Below are 23,114 nucleotides of genomic sequence, written 5' to 3'. Positions count from 1 at the left end.
CTTTCGAACCTTCAGCTGAGTTTGAGCCCTTCCTACAGACATTGGGGCAGATTTACTAATCCTATAGACATAGGGTAAATGTAGGCTGTCTAGATCTGCACCAAAGTGGCTCAGGCTTCCTTTGCACAGAATTGTGATGCTACGCACAAAGGATTTTTCTAAAACTAGATATGCCAAATTCTGCAAGACATTAGCCCAATTGCACTCAAATTTGGTGCCATTTATGACAATATCTTGGTGGACTTACAACAGTAAATTTGGGCCATTAGGGTTGATTTCTTAATTGTTTTACTGTCTACAGCAGCCTGGCCTATTAGATTGATCCTGTTGAATGTTTTAGTGTTAGCATTGAATAATCTGATCGTATTCTTTTGTATTCTAATGCAAACAAGTGATCGGAGCACCAAGGGGCTAGCCTAGCCCCTCAGAGCACCACTTCTCCTCCTCCTTTTCCTCCTCACCACTCCCCTTCATGGCCAGGTATCCTCACCTGTTTGACTGTGAAATCTTGAAAATACGCTGACAAGACAACCAGGACATGCGCAGCTAAGGAGATGTGCATATTCTGCAGAAGCGTTTCTATACAATGCTACTCGGCCTGCATCTGCGTGAAGGGAGCCGACTGAGAAGGTAAAAAACAGTAGTACAGTTCTGAAAGCTGCGATGCCAGATCATTTCTGCAGTCTTTGCCAGAAGGCTATATTTCCTCTGTATCTCAGATACAATATTAGCTACAGGGGAAAACAGTCCTGGCAACTGACAACTGTCACCAATGTGCCTATCAACCGGCTATCATGCGACCTCCTATATCCAACTGAAGCAGCAGCATCACGCATAGGTGTGCTATGTGGCAATCTGGAAGGCAGAAACTGTAAAATACTATTTTTGCATACTCTTGTGGATGACAGTCAGGCACCCAAACCGCAGCTGCAGGAGATCATTTTAGAGAGTCACATAAACAAGGAGCTCTAGAATAAGGTCCCTTAAAGGGAATGTGTCATCAGAAGATGTGTTACCAGAAACTTTTTTATGTTAAGCATATTTTGAAGAATTCTTGGTGAATGTTAAGTGTCACTATCGATATTCTAGTAAATCTTAAAATCCTACCGTTTTTGCTTGGTCTGTACAGATCACTATCATCACAGGCAAGATTACAATGACAGATAACCCCTCTATATATACAGAACACAGGACTGACCATACAAAACAGGTGGTTCTCAAAACTTATCTATGCTTTCCTTGTACAGTGACCTCTGCACAGGTTTAAAAGAAAGCCCAGAAAACTCTCCCATAGAAGTCAATGAGGTCCCCTCCTGTTCATTGTATCTATGGCCCATGGTAGCTCCTGTAAAGCATCTCTCTAAATGCTGTTAAGAACAGCTCAGGCAAGATGGCCGCCCCATGATCATGTTCAGTAAATATAATTTTTTAAAGTCTACAATCAGAAGTTAAAAACATGTTAGAAAAGGATATGTGTCACTGGCTTTAACTGTCATAAAAAAAATTACCAGTGACACATTCCCTGATGACCAGGATAGTAAGACACATCGGTGGTCATTAAGAGGTTAATAAAATTACTTTTTAGATATATGCAATTATAGAATATGCTGGGAAGTACCAAAAACAATAGAAGTAGATGCATGAATTAGAATTATTTAACAAAATTATCACTTTAACGAAGAAAGAGGGCTGCATACCATGAATTTACAGGGGGGTGATTAGGAATTCAGGGGGTGACATTAAGAATACATTGGAAGTCGTTTGGGAAACTTAATAAAATCTTCAAGTCAAGTGTATTCCGTAGATCACATAAAGTGATATAACTTCTTTATTTTGCTGCACTTTACACCTAAAAAAGATATTAAAATGTGACCTGATGAAGGATATAAATGTAAAACATCTGCTGATCATGAAGGGGATGCTGTTCATAGGTTTTGGTCAAGTCCCTTGGAATACTGGAATAGGCTAACAAAATGCTTAGCTATTATATATACATATATGAATAATATTGTGCTGAACACTAGAATGTGTACATTGGGTCTCACTAGTTCAAAGCTTACATCAAGAGTCATTATTGAGAGATTATTAATACTAAAACTGGTTATCAATGTCGCCAATTATTAAAAGGGAAGGACATTTAGATCTGGGTGTTTCAAAATGATGGGAGCCTTAGATGGGTTTATATCAAAAGTAGGGAGAGGGAAAAGGGAAGCGTTTTTTTTCGACTTTTTTTCCCTCTCAGTTTTTTGGCATGGTAGTGGGTGGAAGCAGAAGAGGGTTCATAAGAGTTGTACGAATGAAGAGAGGAAGAAAACAATACATGTGAAAAATGATGTGGTTTGTAATCTATAGTGAAATATGCAACTTTTCTGCAGATTTCACGCATTTCATGTAACTTTTTCACAAAAACCCATAGGAAACCTAATTATTTATCACAAGTCACATTGCTTATTCACTAGCCTTATTTATTCAGTGTATCTTCATCAGCTCCTGGTCCTGAATACAACATGGCTGCTCAGATGCTTTATGATTTTTTTTCGCTGAGAAATACTCCTTGATTAACTCAAAGGGAACCTGTCACCTAGAAAATGCATATTAAACCGCCAGCAGTGCCTTATTGCAGCCTGTAGTATGATTATAAAGGTGTCTGTGCCTTTTCTGTGCAATGCGGCAAAAGTCTGCAAAAAGACTTTTACTCAACGGGCCACGCTATGTAAACGATAGTCTTGAAGTCAAGGGGGCAGCGACTTTCTCGCCAGAAGTCAAGCGCGCCCGCCCCCTTTACCTCCCCATTTTTGCGGTGTGACTTTCCAGTTGTCCCTGGGAGTCGCATGCAATTCAAAGTATTCCTCTGCACTGAACATCTACAGTATTGCAGAAGTTACAATTAAAAAGCTGCATGGCATAAAGATCCACGGTCTGTTTTAGTAACTTATTGCATTCCCCATGTACTAGAAAACCTGAATCATCTATTCTTATGATCCTATGTTGTGGTACTCCTTTATTATTCCTGCTAGAAGTTATGAATTAGCTACTAGCAGTTTGCAAAGAAAGTCCAGATGGGTGTTACCAGCTGGGGGGTGTCTCTGCACAGTTTGACATATCCAATCAGTGTTGCCAGTATCAGACTGTGCAGGGACATCCCCCAACTGGTAACACCGGTCTGGCCCTTCACTGGAAACTGCTTGTAAATTATAACATTTAACAGGAATAACAAAGGAATGGTACAACAGACAGACATAAGAATAGATGCACCAGAACTGTTATTACATGGGGTATGCAAGTAGTTAATAAAACAAACATACCATGAGATGTTACAGTGGTCATCTTTAAAGGGGTTGTCTGGGTTCAGAGCTGAACCAGGACATACCCACATTTTCACCCAGACAGCCCCCCTAATATGAGCATTATAGCATTACATGCGCTAATGCTCTCATTTGCCCTGCACTGAATCGCGCAGAGCAAAGGCTTTTTTAGAAGATCCGGTGATGTACCAGGCTCTCCATGGGAACTGCTAGGAGGAGGCTTCTGCCCAGCAGTGAGCCTGGTGACATCATCGGCACTAATGGGTGGGCTTTAGTGCTGCCCTAGCCTGTAAAATGACTGGGGCAGTGCTAAAGCCAGCCCATCAGAGCCAGTGACATCACCGAATACACTGCTGGTGTTGTGTTGTGGTGGAAGCCTCTGCCTAGCAGTGTAAAAACATAAACAAAAAAGCCCTTGTCATGCGCGATCCAGCACATGGCAAGGGAGGGGGCTGCCTTGGTGAAAATGGGGGTATGTCTGACAACCCCTTTAAGGATACTTTCACACCAGCGTTTCATGGATTAGTAAAAACGCTTCCGCCATGATAATACAACCGTCTGCATCCGTTATGGACGGATCCGGTTGTATTATCTTTAAAATAGCCAAGAAAGATCTGCCATGAACACCACTGAAAGTCAAAGGGTGACGGATCCGTTTTCTATTGTGTCAGAGAAAACAGATCCGTCCCCATTGACTTACATTGTGAGCCATGACAGATTTGTCTTGCTCCGCACCTCATCGTGGATAGAAAAACGCTGCTTGAAGTGTTATTCTGTCACCGATGGGGGAGCAGCTAAACAGAACAGAATGCATTCTGGCGCACTCTGTTTCATTCAGTTCAGTTTTGCCCCCGTACAATGAATGGGGACAAAATGGATGCATTTTCCCCGCTATTGAGATCCTATGATGGAAAGGGAAAGCGCAAGTGTGAAAGTAGACCAAGTCTATGCTTATGCAGGAGATTGGAGCTCTGAATCAGAAAGCCTAAGCATTCACCATTCTAAAGATATAATATGACAAATTGTCATCGGAAATAAAGAAAAGCTACTTTAACGTTCTGCTTGGAAGGCTTGGGAAAAAAATATGGAATTAATTTAGATTCTCCCCCAAACTGTCCTTTCATTAGTCATTGATTTACAACCCTAACTTTCAAAATGGACATTCTCAGTGGGTCTTCCATGAGTGGCATTCTCATGATATAACTTCTAGCAGATATTTTTTTTTTATATAGAGGAGAAACAAATGTAATTCTTTGATGAACCTCATTCTAACCTCATTACTTGCAAAATTAGTCCAATTTTCGATTGTCAGAAGAGGAGTGGAATCCATGTTTGTTAAACTGATTTTCTAGATTGAATGCAGTAAAGGATGAAATAACATTAAACAATAAATGTATCCATACATCATTGGATTATGCACAATATGTTTTCTTCCAGTAAATGGAAAATAGATTATCCCACCCAGACATATCAGAATATCTTAAACTATCTTAGACTAAAAACAAGTATAGAAATATAGAAGATTGACAGCAGAAAAAGACCACAAGGTCCATCCAGTCTGCCCTTATATAATTACCTATCTTAGGACAGACGTGTTTATCCCAGACTTTTAAATTCACTTACTGTCAATTTCCCAACACTGATGGGAATTTGTTACCTGAACTACTCTTTCGGTGTAAAAAATATTTTCTGACACTGGTTCTCATCTAACCCCCAACTAATTTTAGATTGTGTCAATTTTTTCTTGTGTTGATTTTTTCTTTTTATTGAAAACACTTCCCTCTTGACGCTTATTTATGCCTTTAAAGTCTCGATCATGTTGCCCCTTTCCCTCCTTTCCTAAAGGCTATACAGATTTTCAAAGGGGTATTCCCATCACAGACAATGAGGGGATATCGCTAGGATATGGCCCCATTGTCTGAAAGGTGCAGGTCTCGCAGGACTCGCGCCTACACCGATAACGGAGTGGGGAAGGTGGAGGAGGACACACTGGCATGCGCAGCCGTCCTCCATTCATTTCTATGGGGCCACTGAAAATAGACGAGCACTGGCTCGGCTATTTCCGTCGGCCCCATAGAAAAAAATGGGAGCGGTGACCACACAAGTATGGTGCGCTCCAGGGGAGGGCTGGCAGCCTTAGTCCTGGGGGGCAAATCCAGTCAAGTGGCCCATTTTTCACCCCGCCCATTATTAAAAGCCCCTCCTACATATAATAGGCCACTCCCAACACATACTGTACAGCTGACATTCTATAGTTGAGGCCTGTCTCTACACATCATACAGAGAGAGGAGGGTCTGTCCTGGCTGCACTGCCTGCTTATATAACAAGCTACAGCCAGGAAGCTCCTCCGCTCTCCTCCCTCCCCTGATCCTGCTCAAGGCTTGTGGTTCCCCCCACCATCTGCCACCCGCCCGTGGCCTGCTGACCCCTTTCGTAGTCCTCACCCAGCTCTGAATCCTCCTTCTGCAAATGGCAGGAGGAGGAGCCGGAGCATCTCCTCTCCTACATAGCGCCCCATACCTCTTACATCCAGTGATGTCACCTTTGATGTAGACGTTCTCTTTCCTCATCTTCTCCATTCAGACCAGACCGCCATGATGATTTTTCTGCCATCTCCCTTCTCTGCAGAGATTGAGAAACAGACATTAGTTTCCTGCCACCCCCAATACTATACTGCAGAAACAGTCCCCCTGGAAATACTACTACCACACAGATAGTGGCCCCTTAAACAATTATTGGCACACAGTGCTCTAAAAAATAACTGCGCCCAGACACTAATAGTATAAAGATAATGTCCCCCAAAAATAATTGTGCTAAGCTGATACTATGCCAGGGTGCCCCCAAAGTAACAGTGCTCTCCAAAATCCCACCAATAGAAATAATTCTCTGCCAGAGCACACTTAGTAGTAATAATGCCCCTATAGTGCCCTAGTAATCATGTTCCTCATAGCCCCCCAGTAGTAGCAAAGCTCCCCATAATACCCCCTAGTAGTAATAATTTTCCCTATAATATGACAGTACATGAAATACCCCCACTTAGTGCCCGCAGTTGAGCTAATATCCCCCTAATGTATGCCAGTATAAAATACCCCTATATAGTGCCCCAGTAAATACCCTCATACTGCTCCTCTTCCCTTCCCCATAGTGTCCCCCATAATATGCCAGTAAAAAAATGCCCCTTAGTGCCCCCAGCAGATGCCCCTATAGTGCTCCTCTCCCCCACAATGTGCCAGTAAAAAAAATGCCCCTTCTTAGTGCCACCATATGCCCCAATAGTGCTCCACTCCCCCATAGTGCCCCCAAATAATGCCCCATAGTGCAGCTCTCCCCTATAGTGCCTCCCATAATGTGCCAGTAAAAAATGCCCCCTTAGTGCCACCAAATGCAATAGTGCCCCCATAATGTTCCAATACAAAAGGCCCCTTTAGAGCCCCCACTTCCCCATAGTGCCCCCAAATAATGCCCCTATAGTAACACCAGATGCCCCATAGTGCTGCTCTCCCCTATAGTGCTCCCCAGAATGTGCCAATAATAAAAAAAAAGCCCCTTTAAAGCCCCCAGATACCCCCATAGTGCCCCTCTCCCCCATGGTGCCCCCCCATAATGTGCCAGTAAGAAATGCCCCCATAGTGCCAGCTCCTCCAATAGTGCCAGCTCCCCTCATAGTGCCAGCTCCCCACCATAGTGTCAGCCCCCCATAGTGCCAGCTCACCCCCATAGTGCCAAGCTCCCCCCCATAGTGCCAGCTCCCCTCATAGTGCCAGCTCCCCCCCATAGTGCCAGCCCCCCCATAGTGCCAGCTCCCTCATAGTGCCAGCCCCCCATAGTGCCAGCCCCCCCACAGTGCCACCCCCCTTATAGTGCCAGCTCCCCCCTAGTGCCAGCCCCCCCATAGTGCCAGCACCCTTATAGTGCCAGCCCCCCATAGTGCCAGCCCCCCCATAGTGCTAGCTCCCCCATAGTGCCAGCTCCCCCTATAGTGCAAGCCCCCCCATAGTGCCAGCTCCCCCTATAGTGCAAGCCCCCCCATAATGCCAGCTCCCCCATAGTGCTAGCTCCCCCTATAGTGCCAGCTCCCCCATAGTGCCATCTCCCCCTATAGTGCAAGCCCCCCATAGTGCCAGCCCCCCCATAGTGCCAGCCCCCCCATAGTGTCAGACCCCCATAGTGTCAGCCCCCCCATAGTGCCAGCTACTTACCTCCATCAGCAGCGATGCAAGCCTCTTCCGGCCTGTGTCCCTGCTGTGTGCTGCCCGGCTCAGGCGTCGCGATGATAATGACGTCATCGCGCTGCCTGAGCCAGCCTCTGATAGGCTGCAGGCATTAGTGCCTGCGGCCTATCAGAAGAACAGGGGAGGGACACGCCTCTCCCTCCCCTGCCCCACAGCACACAGCATGGCCGCAATTACATCCAGGGCCGCGCCGCCTGCGGTGATTGGCGGTGCGGCCCTGAAGAATAAAAAATATAAATAATTTTTTTTAAAGACGGGCGGCCCAGCGGCTGTTTATTTAGGGCGGCCTGGGGGGCAATTGCCTCCCTGCCGCCCGGCCCAGCCCGCCCCTGGTGCGCTCCCATTCACTTGTATGGGCAGAGAGCTTGGCAGTGGCTGGAGACCAGGTCCTCCAGCCACCACTCTCTCAGTTCCATTCTCGGCACCTCTTGGACCCGCACCTATCAGACAATGGGGACATATCCTAGCGATATGCCCCCATTGTCTGTGATAGGAATTCCCCTTTAAGTATCTCCTGATATGTTTCATGCTTGAGACCCTCCACCATTTTTGCAGCCCGCTTTTACACCCGTTACATTTTATCTATATCTTATTGTAGGTGGGGTCTCCAGAACTGGAGACAGTATTCCAGATGTGGTCTCACTAGTCGTTTATATAGAGTAATCACTGTCTCTCTATTTCTATTGATTATACCTCTAGCTATACACCGAAACATCTGACTTGCTTTCCCAGCCACCTATCCCCATTGTGCACTCCTTTTGAAGCTGTCTGATATGAGGACCCCTGATCCTGCTCATTTGAACACAGAACTACCAATGTAATAGTCAGATAGAGGGTTCCTTCTTCCCAAGTGCATTATATACCATTTGGAAACCACTTGCCTCGCCCTGTTGTTTGGCTATAAGACTAAAAGTCTCCCATAGATCTTATCTTACACCAAATAAGGATCATAAAACAGGACTGTGTCTAAATCTATTGCAAATCTCTTCTACTGTTTATGGTCATGCCCCAATATTAAACCCCTTTGGACCTGTATTCAACTTTTGGTTCCAACGCATCTAGCCAATTTTGTACCTAATGAACCCCACCAGGCCATCTTTGGTTACTTGGGACCTGAGAAATATACCTGCTCACTATCATCTCTTATATTTTGTGGCGGCAAATGGATAACTTATCATGTAACAGGGTAGATGTGTCCGTGCACAAGGAACATATACGGTAGTTGAACATTTGTTTTTGAAACATTTTATTACTTTACTTCATATGCATTCAAACAGTAATAAAAAAAAATGGTTGCAATGGATGGTGTGGCATCAGGAGTAAGTTAGGGGTGCCTCCTCTTTGAAATCTTTTTTTGTCTTAGGGATTTTGTGCGCTTATCAAGCCTATCCTCTATATCACGGGTGTCAAACACAAGGCGCGCGTCATGTGGCCCGCGTAGCCGCCGCCGGCCGCCAGCCTTCACCTTTTATTATCACTTCCTGCAGGCGGCCCCCGCTCCTCCCGGCTCCTGTATCGGGTGTATCAGCTGTGAGGGAGGAGGGGCTGGGGGCCGGCATCTTCTTTTATAATGACAGCGGGGCCCGTGCAGTGACTATTCTACTACACGGGCCCCGCTCACTGTATAATCGTATCTCTAATAGTTAATGGTTACCGTATGTATATAATCGCATAAGGAGCGCTGTGTATTACCGGTACTTACAACTACAAGCGCTCGCCGAGAGGAGGCAGGAGGCAGGCTGGGAGGACGGGCGCTGGCAGTGTGAGTCATACGTCACGCGCCTGCGCCGCCCACTTTATGAATGAAGCAGGCGGCGTGGGCGCATGACGTATGGCTCACGCTGCCAGCGCCTGTCCTCCCGGCCTGCCTCCTCCCTTCTCCCTCCTCTCGGCGAGCGCTTGTAGTTGTAAGTACCGGTAATACACAGCGCTCCGTATGCGATTATATACATACGGTAACCATTAACTATTAGAGATACGATTATACAGTGAGCGGGGCCCGTGTAGTAGAATAGTCACTGCACGGGCCCCGCTGTCATTATAAAAGCAGATGCCGGCCCCTAGCCCGTGTATTGAGGGTCATTCACTACAGGGACACTTATGGAGGGGATCTGTGGATGACACATAGCATAAGATGCTATATGTGTCATCCACAGATCCCCCCCATAACTGTCATACACAGATCACCCATAAGAGCCACCCACAGATCCCCCATAAGTGTCACCCACAGATCCCCCATAGGTGTCACCCACAGATCCCCCATAACAGTGCGTCACCCACAGATCCCCCATAAGTGTCACCCACACTTCCCCCATAAGTGTCACCCACAGATCCCCCATAACAGTGCGTCACCCACAGATCCCCCATAACAGTGCCATCCACAGATCCCCCATAAGTGTCACCCACAGATCCCCCATAAGTGTCACCCACAGATCCCCCATAAGTGTCACCCACAGATCCCCCATAACAGTGCGTCACCCACAGATCCCCCATAACAGTGCCATCCACAGATCCCCCATAACAGTGCCACCCACAGACCACAATTAGTTCAAAACCCAACAAAAGCACACCTTTTGGTTCAAAATATTTTTTTTCTTATTTTCCTCCTCAAAAACCTAGGTGCGTCTTATGGGCCGGTGCGTCTTATAGGGCGAAAAATACGGTAACCCTTACAGTTCTGGAATGTGTTGGATAACACTGACAGCATTATGTCAGTGTTATCCAACACATTCCAGAACTGTAAGGGTTACATAGCATCATAAATCAGTATAATGCTATGTGACCCCAGTCAGCGCTTGCAGGTCAAGCTTTCAGAGCTAGTTATTACTTACATTATTACAAAAAAATGTAATAATTGAATGCAGTGACAATAATTTATGATAATAAAGAGTGGACACATAGTCCTACAGATACAACCGGCCCTTTGAGGGTGACCAAACTGCTGATGCGGCCCCCGATGAATTTGAGTTTGACACCCCTGCTCTATATGATGGATTGCTTGGGTTGGAGCTGAATTACACTTGAAAAAGATGAGAACAAGTTAGTTTGTTGAAGCTCTCCCCATCCTGTTCCCCCTCTTTTCGCTTTTTCTTCTCCCATACTTCAAATATCAGGACAGAAGGGTGAGCTGCCCTGCATTGCTGTGATAGCTGTGAGATGGAATGATGCTTAGTTAATGTACACTGTGTTTAGAGTTTGTTGGTATTAAATGTGTAATAGGATGCTTAGTTGCATAGATGGTATAATAAACGTAAGTTATGTTTGCACTTATGTGCCATGTTTCCTTCCCCTCCCCCCATTTCTCTTTTGTACTCCTCATTGGAAAGAATTTAAGGGCATCCGTCAGCAGATTTGTACCTATGACACTGGCTGACCTGTTACATGTGCTGTTGGCAGATGAAGGCATCTGTGTTGGTCCCATGTTCATATCTGCCCGCATTGCTGAGAAAAGTGATGTTTTAATGATGTTTTAATATATGCAAATGAGCCTCTAGGAGCAATGGAGGCGTCGCCGTTACACCTCTGCACTGATTACGTTTACACTGCCTGGCCCGTCGATTAAAATGGAGAGTGTGCAGCAGTTGCAGAGAGAGCAGAGCCTCTAGGTATAATGGCCACGCCCCTGTAGATCCTAAAGGCTCATTTTTATATATTAAAATATTATTTTTCTCAGCAATGCGGGACATATGAACATGGGACCAACACAGATGTCTTCAGCTGCCAAGCGCACATGTAACAGGTCAGCCAGTTTCATAGGTACAAATCTGCCCTTTAATAATAAATGCCCTTTAATAATAAAACAAAGTTTAAAAAAGATATAATACAAAATTAATGAGCACAGAATGTTGTACTTACAAACAATATGTCTTGGACATGTGCTTTCATTTGCAATATACACCCCCTCTATAGTCAGGACTTTACGGACATGTCATGTATTTTACTACATAACAAAACTGACTCAACCAAGTCCATATTTATATGCAGAAATTTGTGCAGTGAAATGTTACCTACTGTTTCCTATTAAGGGACATTTTATGCATGGAAAATTTGCTTTTCAATGAGCTTTCTAATAAAAACGCCTGCTCCATAAACACTATTTTCCTCTCGTGCCAGAAACATTTACATACATATTAATGATAGATATTAGCAGCACTTATTATACAGCTAGGGCCAGTCATTCACTTATTCAAAGAGCACATACAATTTTATGCACAATGTTTCAATCGCCCCCCACAATGTATGTCCTATTTTAGGTTTACAAAAAAGTTGCAGCTAATTTATTACATTTCCTCATGGATAATTATCGAAATCAATTGTAACTGCAATTTTCAGGAAAGCTGTCTGTGACTTAAAAGGGTTCTCAAGGAATTAAGAAAATGAAAATATTTAAAACATTACTTTATTATAAATATATTCCCAAATGCCTTTCATTGATTATAGTGGCTCATTTTGTCTAGGGAGCAATCATCAGGGGAAATAAAATGGCCACCTTCCTATTAGTACTGTTGTGCCTTTTCATAGGTAAATGCATTGATATCCAATTCATTCTAGTCAAGATGGATGTTCATTACCTTTAAGAGCCATTCTCGACTATATTTACAATTTTGTATGTCTTGAGTAGGCCAAAGTAAGGTCGCACAAATGTTTCTGTGTAAAAAGGTTTCTACTCTTCAGTGTTATTCTTCTCATTAATATACCGGTCTGAGAAGCCTCCTTGTCTACTTATAAATTTATGACGGGAGATAAAGCTCTATGCAGCTGGTGATAACTACCTATACAATTAGCTAATGAGCCTTAGTTAGTCTTTAAAAAAAAATACCTGCGCGCCATAATACCTTTTAAAAGACAATGTTTTAATGTGACTCAACATATGCTTTTATTGTCCTGATGAAGAGGGCGGTGAGCCCTTGAAACGCGTTGACAAAAGAATAAAATAGCTACTTTTTAAAAATAATACTACATGAGAATTTGGCTCCTGTTTTCAGCGCCGTAAGAAAAAGGTTCAGAAACACTATTCCTTTTTTTCTTAGTTAGTCTTTAGCATAAGACAATCAGTAGGACATATATATATATATATATATATATATATATTACTTTATATTATATTGTTATATGTTATGAAGACAACATGTATCCAGTATATTATATATATTTCTCATTAGGAGAATATTCGTCTCTAAAAGAGTGTCTGTAAAGATGTGTGTTTTGTAACAATTAATCACATCTTTGGTATGACAGGAGGTACTGATATCTCTGTGAGAAAACAAGGCCATTCATATCATTACGGTCCATAAATCAACAGTGTTAGAAACATTCAAGAGACGCCTAGAGGTCTGTCTCTGATTGCTACAAATGTCAGAATTAATCCCTATAGCTTTGAATTAAAGCTTCTAAGGTCAAATGTATAGAATACGTTTTATTCAGACTTACATAAGTTAACCCTTTATACTATGATGCAAATAGCTTACACAGCAGTGCCACCTAGGTATGAGTAGGTGACATTACAACAGTAGCAAAAGTGCATTCTGGGTAAGGTTATGATGTCACATTTTTTTATCAATAGTCACGGCGATCCGACAATGATTGGAAAGTTCCAAACTAGGAAGGTGTGTCTAACTGATAAGTTTGTGATCATAAACCATACACAAGGGGAGGGAAGAGGACACAAGTTGAGTTCTCTAGAGGGGTCTATCAAGATGAAAGCCATGATGAGATGCGCTATGATGGACCACCCAGCTTTCCTAGGAGCAGAAGTGAGATTCCTATTAGGACTTGGTAAGAGGCACAGAGAATTATATTTTATTTTATTAAGACTAATTTCATAGTGTGGGTAAAATTATACCATCTAGATTGGCAAATAAATACATTAATTAATTGATCATCTCTATATTGAGATATAGTCTTAGGATATTGTGAGACTTCATTCTACCTGCCGAATAATCAAGAGCAAGAAATGATTGCTTTTTTATATATATATATATATATATATATATATATATTGATAGAACATTCTTCGCCAAGCTAAATGATAGATTCTCACAGGAAAGACTTGTTTCAAGTCCTTCCCATTTAAGATATGGTCTAGGAAAGATCCTAGATCCCTGTTATTTGTCTTAATAGCCTTACCATATGTGCGAAAATAGTCCAGGATGGGGCGTAAGGATACAGTTTTCTCTTCTAAGTTATACCCTTGAATGGATTTGCCCATCTGGAAATCATGTGATGTGTAATTGGTTAGAGGGGGGGCAGAATGTATTTAGTATTCCATATTGATGTCTAGGATTAGACATGCCCATCCTGATATAATGAGGTTTCCTCTGAACAGGGGTAATGTATATAACTTATGTTCCTATTTTTATATCCTAACCTAATAATAGCTTGGTTATAATGTGACAAGTTATTTCCACTCACATGTATTGTTAAGCTTGTAATGCTTTATGTTAACGCTATATATCTCCATTTGCATGTATCATTGTGTATATTTACTTATGTATGTATATAACCATGTAACCAATAAACCTGTGTATTATTGTATAATGCAGAACTACTTGTTTATCATTAACGTCATCTCACGTCAAAAAGAACTTTTTTATCTGAGGAAATAGTCGGACTCAGATGTGAATTGTATCGATTAGGTTGTCTACAATTCACCAGGTCATGAGTTTAAGAATTTATGACAAATTTTATTTTTTTATGGTTAATTATTTTTATAACCATAATTAATAATTCTTAATTGAATTATTACTTCCCGACAGCACACAGAAAACATGTCCTACTCACACAGCACGACAAGTTACTTCACACCACTGAGCTAAAGAGCTGCCTCATCCTCCTCTCTGCTCTACTTGTCAGGGATTATCATCCTGAATGCAGTTTTATATGCTCTTCAGCTGAAGTTCTGTAGGAATGGAGTTCATGAGGAGACATGAAATAAATACACATAGGATAGACTGTGGTAATGTGTTGCTATTGGAATGGAGACTGCATAGAAGTGCTGCTGCTCATTACTATACCTTCCACCTCCTCTCCATACTTTACCTGTCATGAACTCCATTCCTACAGAGATTTAGCTAAAGATCTTATCAATAGTGTTGGGCCAGCATGCTCGGCCGAACACTGTTTTCACTCGAGCATCGTGATGCTTGGCACATTGCGGTGTTCGGCCGAACACCGCGTGTGCTCGAGCACAATGCTCGAGTCTTCTCCCCGCAGTCAATGTTGGTTACTGGCATTACAGTGATTGGCTGGCCGAAACGCGTCATCGGGAATTGTTTAGTGTTGAAAGGTGTTAGAGACCCAAAAGACCTTTTAAGGACTATTGTTTTATCTGGCTGCAATATATATTATTAGCGCAACCTGCGCTAAATTGCGTGCAGTTGTTTGGCCGCTGCTGACAGTGACACAACCTCTGCTACATCTGTTGTGTTACATTAGCGCATCATAAATATCTGTGACATTCAGCGCAATTGTTTGGCCACTAAAGACAGTGACATTACCTGCGCTACATCTCTGTTTATCTAACGTTTGTGCATCCTAAATATCTGTGACATTCAGTGTAATTTATCTGCGCATACACTTACAAAACCTGCGCTACTGTACGTGTGACATACTTGCAAGCATATATACCATTTATGCTCCCGGCGAGCAGTAAGGGACAGGGAAGTGGCTGTGCTGCTGGTGGTGCACGCAGAGGCCATGGCCCTGGGTGCAGTAAAACTGTGCCTGCTGCCAGAGCACAAGAAACACACTCATCCACGATACCTAGCTTCATGTTCCAGTTTGCAGAGCGGCGCAGGACACCACTATCACACCAGTGCGACCAGGTGGTCGGTTGGATTGCAGCAGATAATGCTTCCAGTCGGTTAAGCACCACCCTGTCTTCCACCAAGTCCAGTCTAAGTAGCCAAGAGTCTGGTCAACAGAATCCTCACACTGATCCTCTGTCAGGACTCAAACCCAGTAATGCTTCAGTGCCTGGCTGCAGCTCTGTCTGCTGAGCCACCTTCACTCCTGATTTGTTACCTTGTCGGATCTCTTGTGCTAGATACATTGCTTCCCAGTTCCTTGCTGAACTCTGGACTCCTGGCTCCTCCCATGTACTTCCTTTAAGAGCCATGTCCTTGCTCTATTTCATTGCCAGATTATTGTGCCCTCTGCCAATATCTTGCTCCTCGCTGCTTCCTGTGAAATCGACGTTATCATCCGTGTACCGACTCGTGGCTTGTATTATACTACTACGCTTGCTTGTGCTCCTTCACTTATCTGACATCCTCGGCTATTGACCCACGCTTGTCCTGACTTCCATCTGCTTGCGGCCTCTCATCTACCTTTGCTTGCGCATTGCTGCTTTCAGCTACTGGACTCCGAGCCTGAACCTAGATCATTACAGAATAATCTGGCCTAAACATGGAGTCCGCTGTCGCAGCTGCCGTGGCCCCTCTAGTGCAGCAAATTGCTGAGCTGCAAAAGTTTGGTGTCACTAATCAAGAAAGGTTCTCAGATCTACACAACATGGTGAAAGACCAGCAAGATGAGATCAATGTTTTGTAGAGGCAAATACTGGACTTACGCTCCCGGGATATCATCGCTACAGACTTTAGCGCACGCATGCCTTTACCGCAAAAATTCAATGGGGATCGCAGGCAATACAGAGGTTTCCTTAATCAGTACTCTTCGTCAGGGAAGAGTACCGTATGTACTCGAAACGCGTTGGAAGTTAGACCCTTACTGCCATCCGTAGTTCACTTGCGGTGACGTCACCCGCTCAGAAGTGAGCATAAGAAAAAGGTAACTGGAGTATATCGCCACCGGCCGGGGCGAACTCCCAAACTTTAATATCATAAAATAGTCTATGCTGCAGCCATCTTCCTTGGGATCCGCTCTCCCTGTTGCCCCACATATAGAAGAGAAGTGAGGACCGCCGCACGATACATAGCCACTGCACGGACGCCTATGTCAAGGTAGGACTGAGATATATGTTAGATGTCAATGCTGGGTTGTACATCTGTGTGATAAGTAGGAAGGTGGTGACAAGTTGGCTATTTATTGTAGAGTAAGCGTGCAGTGTTACATTGTTTTATATTTTATTGTGTCTTGTACGGCTGGGCTGTATAAAGTCTATTATAGCAGGAAACGGGACTGCTAAAACACTGCAGCGGTATTTAATGTGGTTAAGCGCCAGTTGAGAACATTGCAGTCACTTATTTCAGGTTCCCTTTAAGGAGTACATCGATGAAAACCTACAAAAAGGGTTCATCGGGCCCTCAACATCTGCAGCAGGGGCAGCTCTGTTCTTCGTTGAAAAGTAAAACCATAGTCTGCGACCATGCACCCCTGAGCAGCTTGAAAGACTTCGATCAGCTAAAATATTTACTAAATTAGATCTAAGAGGAGTCCTTTGCAAAACCACATATAACACACTGTAATCAGTGTGCTGAGCCAAATGACAACTTCAACACTGCTGCTCCTCACTACAACTCTTAATTTGATATTTACATATGTAAAACTTCCAATTTTATGATATATTTTACTTTATAATTAGTCACAATAACAATACTGCACATTGCCAGACTGGCAACCAAATATCCGTGCTATGGATGTCTGAAACACACTGCAATCATCACTACTGTTCAGTTGGTGGAGTAAAGCAATTTTGTGATCAAATAATGCTTACTCTTTGTTCACATTATATTTAACTTTTACATATGGTGCGAATCCTGAACATGAGCAATTACATGCCTATACTGTTGCATACAGTCCACCTGTCATTGACTACCATTGTAAAAATAACAAAGGGTGCTGAGCAGTATACATGTTTTGGGCTTTCAGCTGTACCTAGGAGTGTGGTCAACTAAGCTTTGCTACACTCAATATAGTTAAAAAAAATGTGTATTTACATATACCATGGAAACATGAAAAAATGAATGCTCTTTTATAATATGTCTGGCCAACAAAGTAAACCTGTCACCATGTAAGGCCTCATACACATGGCCGCTGTTGTGGTCCGCATCCGAGCTGCATTTTTTGCGGTTTGGGTGCAGACACATTTACTTCAATGGGGCCGCAAAAGATGTGGACAGCACTCCGTGTTCTGTCCGCATCCGTTGCCCTGTTCCGTGGCCCAGCAAAAAATATATAGCATGCCCTATTCTTGTCTGTTTTGCGGACAAGAATAGGCATTTCTACAATGGGCCGCCTGTTCCATTCCGCAAATTGTGGAAGGCACACGGACGGCTTCCGTTTTTTGCGGATCTGCTGTTTTGCAGACCGCAAAAAATGGACCGGTCATGTGCATGAGGCCTAAATGCAATGTAAGCTACAGGCAGCATGCTATAGAGCAGGAGATGATATATGCATATTGATATAGTTGCAAGAAAAAGTATGTGAACCCTTTAGAATGATATGGATTTCTGCACAAATTGGTCATAAAATGTGATCTGATCTTCATCTAGTTCACAACAATAGACAATCACAGTCTTCTTAAACTAATAACACACAAAGATTTAAATGTTACCATGTTTTTATTGAATACACCATGTAAACATTCACAGTGCAGGTGGAAAAAGTATGTGAACCCCTAAACTAATAATCTCCAAGAGCTGATTGGAGTGAGGTGTCAGCTAACTGGAGTTCAATCAATGAGATGAGATTGGAGGTTTTGGTTACAGCTGCCCTGCCCTATAAAAAACACACACCAGTTCTGGGTTTGCTTTTCACAAGAAGCATTGCCTGATGTGAATGATGCCTCGCACAAAAGAGCTCTCAGAAGACCTACAATTAAGAATTGTTAACTTTCATAAAGCTGGAAAGGGTTATAAAGGTATCTCCAAAAGCCTTGCTGTTCATCAGTCCACGGTAAGACAGATTGTCTATAAATTGAGAAACTACTACTGCTACTCTCCCTAGGAGTGGCCGTCCTGTAAAGATGACTGCAAGAGCACAGGGCAGACTGCTCAATGAGGTGAAGAAGAATCCTAGAGTGTCAGCTAAAGACTTACAAAAGTCTCTGGCATATGCTAACATCTCTGTTAGCAAATCTACGATACATAAAACACTAAACAAGAATGGATTTCCACAGAGGAAGCCACTGCTGTCCAAAAAAGACATTGCTGCACGCTTACAATTTGAACAAGAGCACCTGGATGTTCCACAGCAGTACTGGCAAAATATTCTGTGGACAGATGAAACCAAAGTTGAGTTGTTTGGAAGAAACACTAAACACTGTGTGTGGAGAAAAAGAGGCACAGCACATCAACATCAAAACCTCATCCCAACTGTGAAGTATGGTGGTGGGGGCATCATGATTTGGGGCTGCTTTGCTGCGTCAGGGCCTGGACGGATTGCTATTATCGAAGGAAAATTTTTTTCCCAAGTTTATCAAGACATTTTGCAGGGGAACTTAAGGCCATCTGTCCACCAGCTGAAGCTCAACAGAAGATGGGTGTTGCAACAGGACAATGACCCAAAGCATAGAAGTAAATCAACGACAGAATGGCTTAAACAGAAGAAAATACGCCTTCTGGAGAGTCCTGACCTCAACCCGATTGAGCTGCTGTGACATGACCTCAAGAAAGCAATTCACAACAGACATCCCAAGAATATTGCTGAACTGAAACAGTTCTGTAAAGAGGAATGGTCAAGAATTACTCCTGACCGTTGTGCACGTCTGATCTGCAACTACAGGAAACGTTTGGTTGAAGTTATTGCTGCCAAAGGAGGTTCAACCAGTTATTAAATCCAAGGGTTGACATACTTTTTCCACCTGCACTGTGAATGTTTACATGGTGTGTTCAATAAAAACATGGTAACATTTAATTCTTTGTATGTTATTAGTTTAAGCAGACTGTGATTGTCTATTGTTGTGACTTAGATGAAGATCAGATCACATTTTATGACCAATTTGTGCAGAAATTCATATCATTCCAAAGGGTTCACATACTTTTTCTTGCAACTGTATATAGTTTTATAGGAAAAAATTCTGTATAACATATTTAATTTTTTTAAATTCCTGCTTTAAGTCCAGGAGGCGGTCCTATCGGTGATTGACAGCTATCTCTGTATACACAGTCATAGAAGGCAGGCTGTCAGTCACTGATAGGACTGCCTCCTTGATGTCAAAGCCCAGAATGAGCAGGAATGTAAATGAATGAAATACAAGTTATACTAAATATTTCCTATAACATTATATATCAGTGTGCTCAGCTCCTCCTGCTCTATAACATGCTGACTGCAACTCAAACATCATGTTGAATGTGACAGGTTCCCTTTAACGGACACATTAGACGTACATGTCCATTGCATTTCCCAAAATATATACAATGAATGTAGTGGCAGAACTTGATGTGAACAGAGACAAACTTGTAAGTTTTGTTCACACTGGCATCATGGCTTCTTTTTATAATGGAAACCATAAGGCTGTGTCAGATACACCATGCAGCAGATCCGGACTCCATTATCTTATAATTATAATGGGCAGCACAGTGGCTCAGTGGTTAGTTGGGATCCTAGGTTTGAATCTGACCAAGGACAACATCTGCATGGAGTTTGTATGTTCTCCCCATGTTTGTGTGGGTTTCCTCCGGGTACGTGGGTTTCCTCCCACACTCCAAAGACATACTGATAGGGACCTTAGATTGTGAGCCCCATTGAGGACAGTTGGATGTTAATTAGAGATGAGCAAATTTCTGAATAGTTTGAGTCGACTGATTTGCAAAATTTCACAAAAAAATTCGCTTTGTGACCAGTTACTTCGTCACAAAGCGTATTTTTTTGTAACTAGCGGGTGCAATGACAGGGAGCTATGATAGCGCGGCCCCCGTAATTGTACCCCTTGGATGCCGCGTTCATACACGATCACGGCATCTGAGTGTAAAATTAACAATACATTTTTTTTAATCAAACTTATTTTTTTTTAATCAAACTTACACCCTCCATTTTCTCATAACGGGCCGGCTGCCGGCATCTTGCTTGAAGATCTCGGCAGAAATCCTGTGCGGCGCGAGATTACGTCATCACGCCGGCTGGCGTGGTGACTTATGATGTTATCACGCCGGCCAGCGTGATGATGTAATCTCGCATCGGACTGGATTTTGGCCGAGATCTTCAAGCAAGATGGAGGCTGGCGGCCGGTCGCAAGCAAATGGAGGAGGTACGTTTTTTATACTATTTCAGGTTAAATCGATTCGCTGACACGAAGCATGAGGAAATTCGACTTCTAGGCAAATCAAATTTATCCTGAAATTCAGATCAAATTCCAATTCTTGGGATTTGATTCGCTCATCTCTAATGCTAATGTCTATAAAGCACTGCGAAATATAGTAGCACTATATAAGTGCATAAAGGTAGGGGTTCTGTCACAGTTTCTGTAGTTTTTTTTAGCAAGAATAGTACTTGTTATCAAAAGTAACATAATCACCAAAGAAAGGTCTGCAGGCAATGTGAACAGACTCAAAATTATAAAATAATAGACAATTGTTATAGACAATACACACACTCTATACATAGATTACGAGATTATTAAGCATTATTTATAAATAGAATATCAAACATTATTTATAAATAGAATATCAAACATTTATAAACAGAATATCAAACATTTATGAATAGATGTCCTGAAATGAAACATTGGGAAAGCAGAAACCAAGTCTCTCTCATACCATTAGCATCTCTCAAGAGGAATTACATTACAGTAAAAAAAAAAAAAAAAACACTTATGTTGATAACAAATAAACTGATTTAATTGCCCAAAATGTCACTAAGGTTGTTAATAAAGCAATAACAGCAATAAAGTCTCTTGAAACCATGCATGAAAAATTCCAAAATGTTCTTTACATGTATATAGAAATTGCATTTATACAGTTATCTAACTGATGCTCTAGCATCACCCACACTGAAGTATGCACAAATGTATCATCAGCCTCTCACCTGCATAATGGGTGTAGTGGATGGTTTAATAACCTATGCCCTATGCGACCTTGAACTGCTTCTTGCTGTCACAGGAGCCTACCCTAAGTGACCAAACTCTGCTGTGGTGACCCAAAGAGAGGTGGCACATTGCTACACACGCTTATTGTGAATTGGAACTTGCAAGATGTGCACATCCACTATGAGTAATATACTAGGATTGCAGCCTAACCATAGAGGTTAATGCTAATGATGAATCACAGAATAGAATTTGCATATAATAGGTGAATTATAGATGCCTATACTATAGCAGCACACCTTAGGATCTTGCTTATGCTTGGGTCTCTACTATTGCTTGTCTAGTGCCATTTTTTCTATTTGCTAAAGTGTTTTGTTTGCTGAGATTTTCATTCTTAAAAGTGAAATAAACCAGCAATATGTGAAGCAAAAGTTAGCAAACTCCCATCAATGTAAGTTGCATTTAATATTAAGATGTGTTGCATTAGTTTCTGCATTCCAAACAAGTCATTATCTAAAGGTTACTCATATTGCAAACCCTCCCACCATTATTTGGTACCCACCAGCATTCCGGAGCTTTTTGTTCCTGAGGACTGACAGTATGACCAGTACATTGCCCAAGATGTCCACAATGATGGTGAAGATGAGGACAACAGCCAGTGCAGTGGTCAGCCCAGGTGAGGCTTGTTCCTCTCTCTCTGTACCAGCTGTTCCAGGTGTCCAGCAGTCAAGACAGGTCCTGTTCACCTCCATCATCTCTGTTCAGTTGGGTGAGGCTATCAGGACCAAACTGGATGTCTACAAGGACTGCTGTGCTGTTGATAAGCAGTGGGCAGGTCTTCTGGACTCAATGAGGAGTTAGAGATGGACTTCTTTTGTTGCCCACACTAACCCCCTTGGTGCCAACGTGTTCCCCACCAGCACCATAGCTGCAGCATCTTCATCAGAGTAGGAGGTAGAGATGAGTAGGTGCTGCCCTCCTCCCTGCTTCAGGTTCCTCTTTAACCCATTCACTGTCAGTCAGGAGGACACACACTATAAAAAAAGAAGTTCCCATTCATAAAGTCCAGGCTTCCTTGCAGATGACAGAGAGGCATTCCCTTCAGGTCCTGCTATTGCTCTAGCAGAGAGCATCTAGTACAAAGTCTGGGAATCTGCTGCTTGACTAGCACAGACCCTTAACTCCAGCTTACTCTATGGATGTAGTGAGTAATATACAGTATGAGCACGCATTGGGGAAGGCACAAGTAAACTGAGGGCAGCAGTACATGCATCTATTGGTGGTGACAGAAGAATGTGCAGTTCATGAAATGTCCTCTTCACAGCAGCAGCCTCTGCTGCCTAGAGAATGATGTTAAAAGTCTATGTGATGTTATCTTTACTGTTCTAAAACTATGCAATAGCAGATGGTGATATCATCAGAAGCCAGTTCTTTTTATGTGTTACAACACAGCTATGGGGCATTTTACACCAAGCAACAAATACCAGCCAGGCAACTGTGTTTATTCAGGAATACTCCAGGCAGAGCGTGTCATTGAAAACGTGGTTATTTAAAATCTGTCCATTATCTATCCATCTATCTATCTTCACCAGAGGTGAGCGATAAGTCCTCTCCTGCATAACGGAAACGGGACGGATCCATTAGGCAGGCCATAG

General features: G+C 42.8%; 1 protein-coding gene across 1 annotated transcript in view; it reads right to left on the bottom strand.

Annotated features, from left to right (window-relative positions):
• GPR50 (G protein-coupled receptor 50) overlaps positions 1–22,522 on the bottom strand; it is a 192,052-nt gene extending 169,530 nt beyond the window's left edge. The window contains exon 1 of the mRNA XM_044268506.1: positions 22,022–22,522. Within this exon, the coding sequence (XP_044124441.1) occupies positions 22,022–22,214 (193 nt within the window). The 5' untranslated portion in view covers positions 22,215–22,522. The remainder of the gene's footprint in view (positions 1–22,021) is intronic.
• Positions 22,523–23,114: the final 592 nt, after the last annotated feature.

Source organism: Bufo gargarizans, chromosome 9 (genome assembly GCF_014858855.1).
Source record: "Bufo gargarizans isolate SCDJY-AF-19 chromosome 9, ASM1485885v1, whole genome shotgun sequence".
Classification (NCBI taxonomy): domain Eukaryota; kingdom Metazoa; phylum Chordata; class Amphibia; order Anura; family Bufonidae; genus Bufo; species Bufo gargarizans.
The sequence above is the reverse complement of the archived record's forward strand: the minus strand, read 5'-3'. Positions and strand labels throughout refer to the sequence as shown.